A 13,269-nucleotide genomic window follows, 5' to 3' on the forward strand; every position below is an offset into this window, starting at 1 on the left:
TGGAGCCCAACCCTGGGTGCCCCCCTCCCTCCACCACATCCAGCTGCTGGATGTGAGGGGAGATAGAAGGACGGCCTGAGTCAGGAGCAGGGGCAGAGCTCGGGTTGTCGAGGGGTCCCGCTGCTCACATCAGACTGGAGGTGAGGGAGGGGCGGGGCCTGACAGCAGGCCTGGAAGGAACAGGATGTCTATGCTGGAGAGGGAGAGAGAGGACAGTGCCAAAACCCAGCTCCTGGCCAGTCCCCAGCTCCTCCCTGCCTGGCCCTATCCCAGGATCCTCTCCCCGGCCTCTCAGCTATGATCTACCCCAGGGCCCAGACATCAGGCGCCTTCACAATGCCGGTGGTCAGTGGTCCAGGTCCCTTGTTCTGCCTTCTCCTCCTGCTCCTGGAACCCCACAGTCCTGAGACGGCGCGTCCTCCTCTGCGCAGGTTTGAATACAAGCTCAGCTTCAAAGGCCCAAGGCTGGCATTGCCTGGGGCTGGAATACCCTTCTGGAGCCATCATGGAGGTGAGGGGCAGGGATGGGGACCAGCCATGCCCAGGGTCCCTCAAAGTGCTGGAGGGGCTGTGACTTGGTGGGGAGTGGGTCTGTCACAGCCATCCTCTGTCCAGGGTGGGGTAGGGCCTGGGACAGTGCCAGGCACCCCAGGACCCTTCCCAGGCTTGTCTCCTGCTCCACCCCCTCAACACCCCCGACCCCTGCCCAGGCTGTTTCTCCTCTACCTCTCTGCTTCCCTGCGGCAGGACTTCTCTCTTCTCCTCTGCCTCTCCTTGGACCCCTGCCCTTCCTCTGTCTCTCTGACCTGTGAACACACAGACACATGCTCACACACTAAGTCCCAGACACACAGAAGGCAATGTGGACCAGCACAAACCTCCACTCTCCTGGCTCCATCCCAGCAGGCCTGTGGCTGGCCATGAGAACTGGGGGCTACCTGGAGGGAGGCATCCTCATTCCAGGCGAGTGGGCACCAGCCTTTCCCTGTATGTGTGTTGTGGGTGGAAGCAGGCATGAGAGCATCTTAGCCCATAGGTTTGTGCTCAGGGACTTCCAAACCTGGACCTACAAAGAGTGTGTCTTCTACCAGATCTTGTTCCAAAAAGGATTTGTGATGATGGAACTACAAGATAGAAGGGAGCTTGCTTACATTAGGAGTGAGCAAGGACAATGAGGATTAGAGTGGAGCATGAAATAGTCTAGGAGCATGGCTTCAAAAACATAGGCTGTGAGGTCTGTCCACCTCAGAGTTAGGCCATAAATTTAATTCTGAGCCTCTTAGCAGGCAAAGCAAAGATAGAAAGCAGATCAGCTGTGGATTTCTGTCTATAAGATGTGAGTTCTTGGCTAGGCACAGTGGCTCACACCTGTAATCCCAGCACTTTGGGAGGCCGAGGCAGGTGGATCAAGAGGTCAAGAGATTGAAACCATCCTGGCCAAAATGGTGAAACCCCGTCTCTGCTAAAAATACAAAAATTAGCTGGGCGTGGTGACACGCACCTGTAGTCCCAGCTCCTCGGGAGGCTGCAGCAGGAGAATTGCTTGAACCCGAGATCCTGCCATTGCACTCCAGCCTGGGCACCACAGAACCAGACTCTGTCTCAAAAAAAAAAAAAAAAAAAAAAAGTTAGTTCTGAGAAATGGCATGATTCCTGACTAAGGCCAGGAAAAAATATCCCTTTTTATTTATTTTTTTATTTTTTGAGATGGAATTTCACTCTTGTTGCCCAGGCTGGAGTGCAATGGTGTGATCTCTGCTCACTGCAACCTCCACCTCCCAGATTCAAGTGATTATCCTGCCTCAGCCTCCTGAGTAGCTGGGATTACAGGTGCGTGCCACCACACGCAGCTAATTTTTGTATTTTCAGTAGAGACAGGGTTTCACCATGTTGGCCAGGCTGGTCTCGAACTCCTGACCTCAGATGATCCGCCCGCCTCGGCCTCCCAAAGTGCTGGGATTATAGGCGTGAGCCACTGCGCCCAGCCCAAAATATATCCCTTTAAGATGATAGGCCCTATCAGTAGGGTTTCTTCCAGTCCTCTTTCATAAAGACACAGGAGGTAACAAAAAAGTGGGCTGTTTCTCACAACACCATACCGGCCCCTGCCTCAAGACCAGGATGGCAAGCTTATACAACGCTCACTGCTCTGGGCCTTGCCAAGTCTGGGTGTCACAGATCATGTAAGGGAACAGAGGCACCTTCTCCAAGATCACCCAGTGATGTGTGCATTGTCTATTCATTCATTGGTTCACCCTGATGCTCCTCTGTGCCCAGCCCAGAGACACAGGGTAGAGCCAGGCTGAAGGGGCCCATGGTCTGGGGCAAGGTCTCACCCACAGGCCTCGTAAGGCTGAAAGCGTAGTAGACAGTGGGCAATCCTTGCCTCCTGCAAGGATTTCAGAGGCAGTGACAGCTTCCAGAGGCCCTGGGACTTGTGGCCTTGCAGCTCTGAGCCTCCCTACCCCCATCCCTGGCCTTTGCTCTATAGAGCAAACAGGCGGGATTAGCAGCCTCCAGAACGTCCTGGCAGAGTCTGGGCCCTGGGCCAGGTTCCAGGCTGGCAGGTTGGAGGGTGGGGAGCGCGCTGGAGTAGGGCCTCTGAGTTCCCTGCCCCCAGTTCTTGCCAAGACTGCCTCAGTTTCTCTCCCATTCCTCCGTCCTGCCATGCAGGGCTCCTTCCTCCCCACCCCACCACCGCCAGTGACAATTCTCACACACACACTCCGTCCTGCACTCTTTCATCGCCATTCTGCAGGCCGGTTCTCACCTCCGCAACTTTGCTTTCCTGCTTTCCTCACCTTGGAATGCCCCTAGGTCCTGTCCACCAGGAAGCTCTGGCCTCATTTGGCCACAGCCTAGAGTCCTGGGCCTCCTTGCAGTTACTTCTCCTAAAGTGCTCTCCTGTGTTCTGTGGTCTCAGGCACTTCCTTTTTTGTCACAAGGCCTCAGTTTCCTCATCTGAGAAATGGGAAGAGTTAGACACAAATCTCTCTCATGGTGGAAAAAGCTTGCACTTAGGAGTCATAGGGAGCTGAATTCCATCCAATCCACTTAGTTCCTTAACTTTTCTGAGCCTCAGTTTCCTCATCTGTTAGATGCGGTCTTATAAAAACAGACAACACACACTGCAGCGAGGCTTCACTGACGACGCGGACAGTGCTGGCATTCATTGCCCTCCCCGGCAAAGGCCCCTCCAGCTGTGCTGGGCTCTGACTCCTGCTTCCCTGGCTGGCTGGTTATTTAATGGCAGGCCTTGGCGTTGTCTCTTCCTCTTCCGGGAGCCCAGCCCAGGCCGTTGAGAGAGAGTGAAGGGGGAACTGGGGTATAGTGGGGCCTGGGGCTTGAACTGCCCTGGTCCACAGACGCCATCCTGGGCCTGGAGGAAGTGCGGCTGACACCATCCATGAGGAACCGGAGTGGCGCCGTGTGGAGCAGGGCCTCTGTCCTCTTCTCTGCCTGGGAAGTAGAGGTGCAGATGAGGGTGACGGGATTGGGGCGCCGGGGAGCCCAGGGCATGGTGAGTGTCCTCTCCCAGAGCTGACAGAGCAGGGTGGGTCAGGGAGGCAGGTGATGAGCCCTGGGGTCCCAGTATCTCACACGGTTCCCTGAGCTGAGGGGCTGGCGACCTACAGGCCGTGTGGTACACCCAGGGCAGGGGCCATGTAGGCTCTATCCTCGCGGGGCTGGCCTCATGGGACGGCATCGGGATCTTCTTTGACTCCTCGGCAGAGGATACTCAGGTGTGTAGTTGTCTCCTGCCTGCCAGCCCCCCTCCCGCCCACACCCTCCCCCTCCCGCCGTGGCCGCAGCTCAGGCTGCTTCTCATCTCCCTGCAGAACAGTACTGCCATCCGTGTGCTGGCCAGCGATGGGCACATCCCCTCTGAGAAGGCTGGGTAAGGGCCTGTCTAGACCGACCCCTCACCTCCATTTTTGCATTGGGAGGGGCCCATCCCCCCCATCCGAGCCCCTGCCCCAGCCTACTCCAGCAGGGGGCCCACCCTCCCAGAGCTGCCATCCTTGCTGGACTCTCACTCAGGCGAAGCCCACACCCATGGGGCTTGATTCCTGCAACCCAACAGCCCCAGGTGAAATGACACAGGCTGTGGCCTGTGATGAGTATCTTCACTCCCATGATCTCATCCCATCTCCAATACCCTCCATAAGTGGGGGTTATTCGTCCCATTTACAGGTCAGGACATTGAGCCCCAGAGAGGGGAAGGGACGTGCTGTGGGCAGAGCTGAACTTTGAGCCCAGACTTACTCCTGAAGGGTCCCCGCTCTTCCCTGCTTAGCTGTCCCTTCGCTTTCCCAAATGATTTGGCTTCTGTCCCTCCCCAGCCGCCCAGATGCCTCCTCAGTAGCTGGGCCGGTTTGTCAGTGTCTCTCAGCAACCTTCTCTCGGCTCATAACAATTAGAGTAATTGCCTGCATTTACGGAGTGAGCTGACTGTATGCCAGGCCCAGCACCACGTCCTTCTCATTTACTGTCTTAGTTAACCCTCATAACATTGTTATGAGGTCGTTCCAATTACCGTCCTCATTTTAGAGATGGCAACACTGGGGTTTGGAGAGATGAGATGGCTTGCCCAAGGTCACACAGCTCGGGGCACAAACCCAGGTGGCTGCTCTGGTGCTGGCTTCTCCCCTGCCCTGTGCTGCCTCCCTCTTGGCGGAAGGCGGCACTGTCAGACGCTCTGCTGTGAGTAGCCTGAGGTGTCCAGAGACACTCAGCGTTTAACACTCTTCTCCTGACTCCCCAGAGCCTGCCATGCCGACCCGTCAGGGAGGCAGCCTGGTCACATTGTCCTTGGCTGCCAGGACATGTCCAGGTCATCCGTCCTGAGTCAGCTGGGAGAGGAAGGGGAAGCCAGAGGCACAGGGGACTTGGAGTTTAAGAGAAGAAGGAGGGAGGGGCCAGGCGTAGTGTTTCACGCCTATAATCCCAGCACTTTGGGAGGCTGAGGCGGGCGAATCACCTGAGGTCAGGAGTTTGAGACCAGCCTGGCCAACATGGTGAAACCCCGTCTCTACTAAAAACAAAAAAAAAATTTAGCCGAGTATGGTGGCAAGCACCTGTAATCCCAGCTATTCGGGAGGCTGAGGCAGGAGAACCACTTGAACCCAAGAGGCAAAGGTTGCAGTAAGCTGAGATTGTGCCACTGCACTCCAGCCTGAGCAACAGAGCAAGACTCCATCTCAGAAAAAAAAAAAGAGAGAGAGAGAGAGAGAAGAAGGAGGGAGGGACGGGTGATAGGACGAGGGTGATAGGTGGGTCGGAGGGATGGAGGGCAGAAACTGCATTGTTAGTCCAGGCCTTTGTCCCCTTGAGGACGGGCCACAGGGAGGCCCCTGGTCCCTTCTGTAAATCCAAGTCCCAACACTCTGCCAGGCAGGGCTTGCTTCCCCTACCCCTCTCTCTTCTGCCAAGGGAGCAGGCTACAAGAAGGGAGACTCAAGCTAGACAAGGTACCTATCCCATGCCAGCTCACCCAGCGGAAAGGGAGGTGGCACAGCAGATCTGGGCAGAGTGGCTTCTGGGACTGCCCTTACTGGCCAGGCCTTGAGTCCTGTATATCCTCAACTGGATTCCAACTGCCCACAAAGGCCAGGCGCGGTGGCTCACTCCTACAATCCCAGCACTTTGGGAGCCAAGATGGGTGGATCACTTGAGGTCAGGAGTTCGAGACCAGCCTGACCAAAAATGTGAAACCCCATCTCTACTAAAAATACAAAAATGAGCCAGGTGTGGTGGTGCATGCCTGTAGTCTCAGCTACTTGGGAGGCTGAGGTGGGAGGATCACTTAAGCCCAGCAGGCAGAGGTTGCAATGAGCCACAACTGTACCACTGCACCCCATCCTGGGCAACAGAGTGTGACTCTTTCTCAAAAACAAACAAATGAACAAACTGCCCACAGGTATGGAGCCAGCCAAGTGCTGGGCTCCTGTCATTGGGACTTCCGGAACCGGCCACACCCCTTCAGAGCACGGATCACCTACTGGGGGCAGAGGCTGCGCGTGAGTCACTTCCTGCTTCTGATAGGGCTCTGAGTTACAGAGCTGCTGTGTGTGCGTGCCCATGGCCCCAACATACCAGTGCCTGTGACACCACGTGAGGCCCCTAGCACACACGGGCCAACATCCACAGGGGATCCCTACACAGAATCCTAACACTCACCCAGAGCACATACATGTAAGGGCTCACATGAGACCAGGAGTGCTGGTCACCTCCATGCCATTCTGATACCAAGCCCTAGGGCCACCTGCCCTCCTATGGCCAGGGGAGCCAGGGAGTCAGAGGTAGGGACAACCCCCTACCGCTCACTCCCTCTGTGTCCCTCAGGTGTCCTTGAACAGCGGCCTCACTCCCAGTGATCCAGATGAGTTCTGTGTGGATGTGGGGCCCCTGCTTTTGGTCCCTGGAGGTTTCTTTGGGGTCTCAGCAGCCACCGGCATCCTGGCAGGTGAGGATCCCACTGGTCAGGTAAGAGCAGAAGGGCAGTGATGAATGAATCACCCTGAGCACACCTTCTAAAGCGCACTGGGGTGGCATCAGCCACTTCACCACATGACCTGGGCCTCCACGCCCCTTGGGAGAAGTCACGTCTGCCTTGAGACTTGCAAGTCTCAAATGGGATAAAACAAGAGAAACTTTGATTTCAGTGCTGTCCCCATAAGTGCCCCTAGCTGGGAGCTGTGGGACAAGTGGAAGACAGACAGCAAGGAGGGACATTTAGGAAAATGGAGCAAAGAGATGTGATGCCATGGAGAGTCCACAGAGGATCCCACAGTGGGAAAGCCGAGGGAAACCAGAGCGTGGGAGTCCTTGAATGCCAGGACCTTAGTCTGGTTTCTGAGGAGGAGAGTGATATGGTCAGAGCTATGCTGGAGAGGTGGCCACCGCGCAGTTGCTACTACCAGTAGCCACTGTGCTCTGGGGGCCTGAGGGTGTCACTTGGTTTGCTGCCATGGCTGTAGCCCAGGATGTTTTGGGATCATCCAGTTCTGCCACTCACAGGGGCCTGCCTCTGACTGAGTGTGAGGTTCAGCCCTCACCACCCACCCATCTACCTGTCAACCCTCACATCTTTCCTATGAAGTGAGCAAGACAAGCATCAGGTGATGGCCCAAAGTCACCCCTCTTGCCTCAGTGGGATATCATGGCAGTGAAGGTGGAGGCTGAGCAAGGGGGCTGCTGGGTGGAGGGGTCTTACTTCTCCTTCATCTGTCCCCTTCCAGATGATCATGATGTCCTGTCCTTCCTGACTTTCAGCCTGAGTGAGCCCAGCCCAGAGGTGATGCCAGCCCTGGCCTACCTGGGAATGGCAGCCCAGGGACCCTGCCCTTGCCCATGTCATGGTGCCCTCAGACCTGCCATTCCAGCCCTTACCTCCACCTGGCCTCTGAGCTCTGCTCAGGCCAGACCTTGTGCTGGGCAGTGCTGTGGGCCAGGCCCGGTCTGCAAGGCCTCACAGGCTGGCTGGCTCAGGCTGTGACATTACAGTTCAGAGTGATCAGTGCCAGGTCTCAAAAGGCACAGGGGGCTGTGGGAGCACAGAGGAGGGGTCCCAACAAGCCAGGGGCTCAAGGAAGGCTGCCTGGAGGAGATGAGCTTAAAGGAGCCGCGGATCAGCACATACAGGCCTGAGGCCACAGCAGGGAGGGAAGAGGGTGGGATCTGTGTGAAGGCAGAACTCAGAGGGCTGGAAACCGCAGGGCCAGATGGCCAGGGAGGGAGACTGGGCTTGTGGGGAAGCCTGTGGGAAGGCTCCCCTCGCCTCTGGATGTCCCATGGGTTTGGGGCCCGACTTTCTGTCTTCCTCCCCCAGGTTCCCCCTCAGCCCTTCCTGGAGATGGAGCAGCTCCGTCTGGCGAGGCAGCTGGAAGGGCTGCGGGCAAGGCTGGGCCTGGGCACCAGGGAGGATGTAACTCCAAAGTCAGGCTCTGAAGCTCAAGGAGAAGGTAGGGACTGAGAGAGCAGGCAGGTGGCGCCCATCTGAGTGTCACAGCATCCTCCACCCTTATGACCAGGAGTCCTTTAATCAGAAGGGAAACTGAGGCCTGAGGAGGCCATATCTAAGCAGGCCCTGGGCCCAACTGTTCTGTCCTATCTCCACCTTACCACTCAGACTCATTTTCCAGGAGAGGGTCTTAGAGGCAGCAGCCACACCTTCTGGCACCTCCTCCAAGAAGCCCCCCCAAAGATAAGATAGGCTGTGTTATGCCACCATGGCTGGCTGCCCATCCCAGCTCTGCCCTAATCCCCAGGGGAAAGGCTCTTTGACCTGGAGGAGACGCTGGGCAGACACAGCCAGATCCTTCAGGCTCTGCGGGGTCTCTCCGAGCAGCTGGCCCAGGCTGAGAGGCAATGGAAGAAGCAGCTGGGGCCCCCAGGCCAAGCCAGGCCTGATGGAGGCTGGGTGAGTAGCCCCACAGGCATCCAAGGCTCCACCTGCGGGCCTGAAAGAGGAGCAAGCACTGTAGTAAGCAACTGGTCTCCCTAAGGCCTGGAGGGAAAGGAGGGCAGGGATGAAATGCTGCAGGTCACAGGATGGGGTACGGCAGAATGCGGGATGGCATCTCTGCACAACCAAATGCGCACGGGGCTGGGGCTGAGGCTGGGGCTGGGGAGAGGAGATGCCAGATATTTGGACTCGGCTCTGTAGATGAATGACAGAAATAGACTAGGTGCTAATTTGCATGTAGCTTCACATGCAATTTGCATACGGCTTGCTTAATGCTCAGTTGCACCAGAAGCCTCATTTCATCTCCATTGCCATCTGGCTCCTCCCCCAGGGAGTCATGCCTCGGGTCATGCCCAGCCTGGGGGCCTGAGAGCTAAACTCAGCCAAGGTGTTAGATACTGGGCAGAGGAGGCCAGCAGCTCTTGCGGGCTTTGCTGGACTCTGACAGCTCGAGGTTTTAATCTTGTGTCAGAGCAGCTTAGGCTGGGCTGCTAGTGTGGGGAAAAGGGGAGGGGACTCACACTCCAGGGCCAGGCCTCTCTGATCCTACCCTCAGGCCCTGGACACCACTCAGTAAGGCAGGGACCCAAACACTGGGTGTTGACCAGCACTGGCCCCAGCTTGGATAGTGCCCTGGGCGAACCAGGAAAGAGAGGACTGGGCTGGGCCTCTGCCTCCTTCAGGTGACAGAACCACTTTTAGAAGGGAGAGGTATTTTGGCCTGGCGTGGTGACTCACGCTTGTAATCCTAGCACTTTGGGAGGCCAAGGCGGGTGGATCACGAGGTCAAGAGATCGAGACCATCCTGGCCAACATGGTGAAACTCTGTCTCTACTAAAAATACAAAAATTATACAAAAATTAGCTGGGCATGGTGGCATGCGTCTGTAGTCCCAGTTACTTGGGAGGCTGAGGCCAAAGAATCGCTTGAACCTGGGAGGCGGAGGTAGCAGTGAGCTGAGATGGTGCCACCGCACTCCAGCCTGGCGACAGAGCAAGACTCCATCTCAAATAAATAAGAAGGGAGAGGTATTTTGAGAAAACCCTGAAGTGGCCACTGTTGGGAGGAAACCACCACCCCTGGGGAGAGGGGTGTGAGTGGAGGGGGAATGCGGGAAGCCCCTGTGGATGAGGTCAGAGAAACACAGTGTGTCCAAATAAGGAAGGCCTGGCAATCTGGGAAGGCCTCTGGAAGGAAGAGGCTGCAGTGAACCTGGGAAGGTGGGCTCTGACAAGAGAGGGGCTGTGTCCTGGGCCCTAGACAAGAGGCTGGCCCTCCTGCAGGACTCTGCTAAGGTCGATGCCCTGCTCCATGGACAGAAGACTCTGCTCCAGGCCCTGCAAGAGATGAGGTAAGGGACTCGGTGGGGACCCCTCCACTACCTTGTTTCTCTGCCTGAAGTTCCTCCATTAGCCCTTCATTCTTTCCATCATTTCCTGAGTGCCCAGCACACAGCCTGTCAATTGGAAGGGCTGGGGGTGGAGTTAGGTTTGTTGAGTTGACTTGAATTTAACTGAATCAAGTTTAATGTTTTGCAAGTCCTTGTTGAAAAGCAATTCTCTCCAGGAGAAGCCCATCATGAAGGCCGCCTCAGACACTCCCACCCTCAGGAGGGTTAAGAAATCTGAGTGTTCCTTCAGTGGCAGCTCCTGGGATGAGGGGCATTTTGATGGGGGCTCTTGGAGAGGGAGCACAGCCAAGACCAGACCAGCTGGAGGAGGCAGTCCCTGACTTGGTTTTGTGCCCGCATTAGCTTCCTGTTATCCCACTCTAGGCTGGATCTCTGGAGCCCTGGGGGTTGGGGGAGTTCTGGGGATGCCGTGGAGGAGGCATGCGTCCCAACCTGAAGCCTAAAGCCCCCCTGTACACACAGAGCTAGATGGCTAGGGTTGGGGGTGGAGAGGCACCTAGATGAGAAGAAGGAAAGGAGTTAAATCCAGGATGGAAGGCAGAGCCGGGGAGCCTGGGGTTGACACAGATAGCTTTAGGGAGATCTTTATCTGAGCTAAAGTCTCAGGATCTAGGAAGAAGGTTGGAGGAGAAAAGACCAGTCCCCAAGAAGGGGCCCCATGGATGGTACCTGTTCCTCACCCATGTGCTGCCCCTGGGGAGATGGGAAATGATTAGGCCATTTGCGTGGAAGCAAAAGAGGTAATGAGTCATCTTACTTGGTTTCCACCCCCGATTAGGGATGCAGCTGTCCGCATGGCCGCAGAAGCCCAGGTCTCCTACCTGCCTGTGGGCACTGAGCATCATTTCTTAGAGCTGGACCACATCCTGGGCCTCCTGCAGAAGGAGCTTCAGGGCCCGGCGGTGAGGGGGAAGTAGTGGGGAGCATGGGGTCCCCAACCCTGATGTCTGGGCTCAGCCACCCTTCTTCTAGCACTTTGGCAGCCCCGAGCCATCCTGCCTTTGCCCTCCCCTCCCAGGACTGCTGGCAAGAACATCTGTGCCTGTGTCAGTGTCTGTATGTGCATGCATACATGCCAGCACGCATCTCATCTTCTCTCTGCCCTCTCTGCTCTCTGGAGAGTCCCACAGACTCAGCACCAGCAGGGCCCTGGACACCCCTCAATCCAAATGGGGTGGGCTGTGTCCAAGATCATTGAGTCCAGTGGTGGAATCGGATCTTCCCCATGCCCTGTCCCATCCTCGTTCCCTCGCTCTCACCCTGCTCACCCTGTCTTTGGCTCTCTACTTCTCTCTTTCTCTTCTCTTGAGCCCTGGGCCCCTTGATGATCCCAGGCCTTCCCAGCTGTTCCCACAAATGCAGCCATGGGAGCTGGGGTGGGGGAGGCAGCTTTGTACACTGCCCCCTCTCCAAGTTCCCTGGATGAGAGCCAGGACACCCCAAGCCTGGGGAAAGGAAACGGAGCATGCACATGGCCTAGATTCCAGGTCCTCCCCCTCCTTTTGAGTAAGAAACTAAGCTAGGACCTTAGACTTTCCCCTTTCAGAAGGCAGCGGCCAAGGCCCCCCGCCCACCTAGCCAGCCCCCAAGGGCCTCCTCGTGCCTGCATCCTGGCATCTTCCTGTTCTTCCTCCTCATTCAGACTGTAGGCTTCTTCAGCTACGTGCACTTCAGGTGGGCCACCCCGTGAGTAGGACTTCCCACAGCACTGGCATCTCCTGGTTCTCAGCTATAGCCATTGGATTTAGGAGAGGGGACACTTCAGCCCAGAGGGGACCTGCCCAGTCCCCAAATCACAAAGAGCACAGTGCAGGATAGGGCCCATTCTCTCACCAAGCACCACTGACCACCTGCTCATCCCCCAGCCCCATCTGGGTCCTGCTGTCATGGAGCTCACTCACACAGGTCTAACTGACCCTGTGTAGTCAATGCCATGATGTTAGGAAGCTGAGGGGCTACAAGAATGCAGAACACACTTGACCCCCCTTGGTTAGGGAATCAACCTGGAAGGGACATTTGATATGGTCATTAAGGTGACTAGGAGTTTTCCACCCTGACAAGATAGGTAAAGGCATAGAGGCAGAGGGAACAGCATGAGAAAAGGCAGGGAGGTATGAGAAAAACATAATATTTTAGAGACAAAGTGGCAAGTTCAGTAGTGTTGGAGCAAAGGGCAGGACCTTTGTGAAATTGGGCAGAGATCTGAAAAAGTGAGAGGAGGTCACTAGTTTTGCCTGGTGTGTGTTTGCTGAATGAACGTGCACCATTTAGAGATGTGGGGTGTGCTAAGGGCCTCAGCAATGAGACTGACAATCTTTGTTGGTGGAATTTCAAGACAAGAAGAGTCCGTGTGGGCTGGGATGGTCCTGGAGGAGGAGTAAAATGAGCTAAGCTTTAAAAAGCACAAGGTGGAAATGCTCACAGGCTTCAGCACATGCACAGGAGTGCAGTGGTGGCAATCAGCCTGGAGCCACTAGGACAGACCTTACATGCCCGGGGGGAAAGCGTGGACCATATGCAGCAGGCCAAAGAGCCGCAGAAAGTCCAAGAACAGGGGAGGCTGTGGTGCAGTGAGTGTAGCAAGACAAGCACGAGAGTCTTGGTTTTTCAAAAGCCCATAAAGGAGAGATGCAAGTAGCCTGTAACCTTTTCTCTCGCAGCAGGCAGGAGCTGAACGAGAGCCTGCAGGAGTGTCTGTCCACAGGCAGCCTTCCTCTGGGTCCTGCACCACACACCCCCAGGGCCCCGGGGATTCTCAGGAGGCAGCCTCTCCCTGCCAGCATGCCTGCCTGACCCACCTCAGAGCCTGCTTTGCATCACTGGGAAGCAGGCAGTGTCTGGGGTGGGTGCTTGATCAGCATCCTCTTCGTCTGGGTGCCCAGCTCCCACCCACACCTGAGCTTTCAGCACACTCCCATCTTATTAAAGGTGATTTCCCTCTCCCCATGCTGTGATATGCTGGTCTTCTTTCCAGCCTCACCCTAATCTCTGTGAAGGCTTCCACCCCTTCTGAGTAGCTGGCTAGGAGCGCGCTCCAAGCAGGCAAGGAGGCCAAGGCCTGGCTTAACCTCCAAAAGACCAGATACCCCACGGGCTTTGAACCCTCGATTATGGAGGAAAAGAGAGCCATGACTGTATATAATTCTGTCCTCAAATTCACCCAGAACAGAGAGCAGTGTCCGTCCTGAGTCCCTCCAGCTCAGCCAGCATCACTGAGCAGCTCTCTCCCTCCCCACTCCTAACTGCTCCAGGGGCAGCAGGGGAGGCGCGTGACAGAGCAACCCTGAGAGGCCAACTCGCGGAACCATAACTGGGATTCCCGCTCGCGCCCTCAGGTCTCCCTCCCTTTTCCAGCGTCAAGCTCTTTGGGCAGCTGCTGGGTTCAGTGAGT

The 13,269-nt window shown here is 56.3% G+C and overlaps 2 protein-coding genes across 2 annotated transcripts in view; both read left to right on the top strand.

The window, feature by feature from the left end:
- The window catches only part of CSK (C-terminal Src kinase), a 278,351-nt gene that overhangs the window by 31,760 nt on the left and 233,322 nt on the right, over nt 1-13,269 (top strand). The gene's annotated exons all lie outside the window — the stretch shown is intronic.
- LMAN1L (lectin, mannose binding 1 like) lies at nt 65-12,824 on the top strand. The gene is made up of 13 exons (XM_050799921.1): nt 65-511; nt 3,366-3,520; nt 3,636-3,743; nt 3,840-3,898; nt 5,921-6,020; nt 6,346-6,466; nt 7,242-7,297; nt 7,832-7,964; nt 8,271-8,422; nt 9,751-9,818; nt 10,657-10,780; nt 11,425-11,552; nt 12,539-12,824. Exons 1-13 carry the CDS (start codon nt 298-300, stop codon nt 12,669-12,671), a joined length of 1,551 nt encoding a protein of 516 aa, XP_050655878.1. The 5' UTR covers nt 65-297; the 3' UTR covers nt 12,672-12,824.

The sequence above is a fragment of the Macaca thibetana genome, chromosome 7 (assembly GCF_024542745.1).
Source record: "Macaca thibetana thibetana isolate TM-01 chromosome 7, ASM2454274v1, whole genome shotgun sequence".
Lineage (NCBI taxonomy): Eukaryota > Metazoa > Chordata > Mammalia > Primates > Cercopithecidae > Macaca > Macaca thibetana.

Coding starts and splice junctions, on each gene's coding strand:
- LMAN1L (XM_050799921.1), top strand. CDS start 298: ATGATCTACCCCAGGGCCCAGACATCAGGCGCCTTCACAATGCCGGTG. Junction 512..3,365: donor CTTCTGGAGCCATCATGGAG/GTGAGGGGCAGG, acceptor CCTGGTCCACAG/ACGCCATCCTGGGCCTGGAG. Junction 6,021..6,345: donor ACTGGGGGCAGAGGCTGCGC/GTGAGTCACTTC, acceptor TGTGTCCCTCAG/GTGTCCTTGAACAGCGGCCT.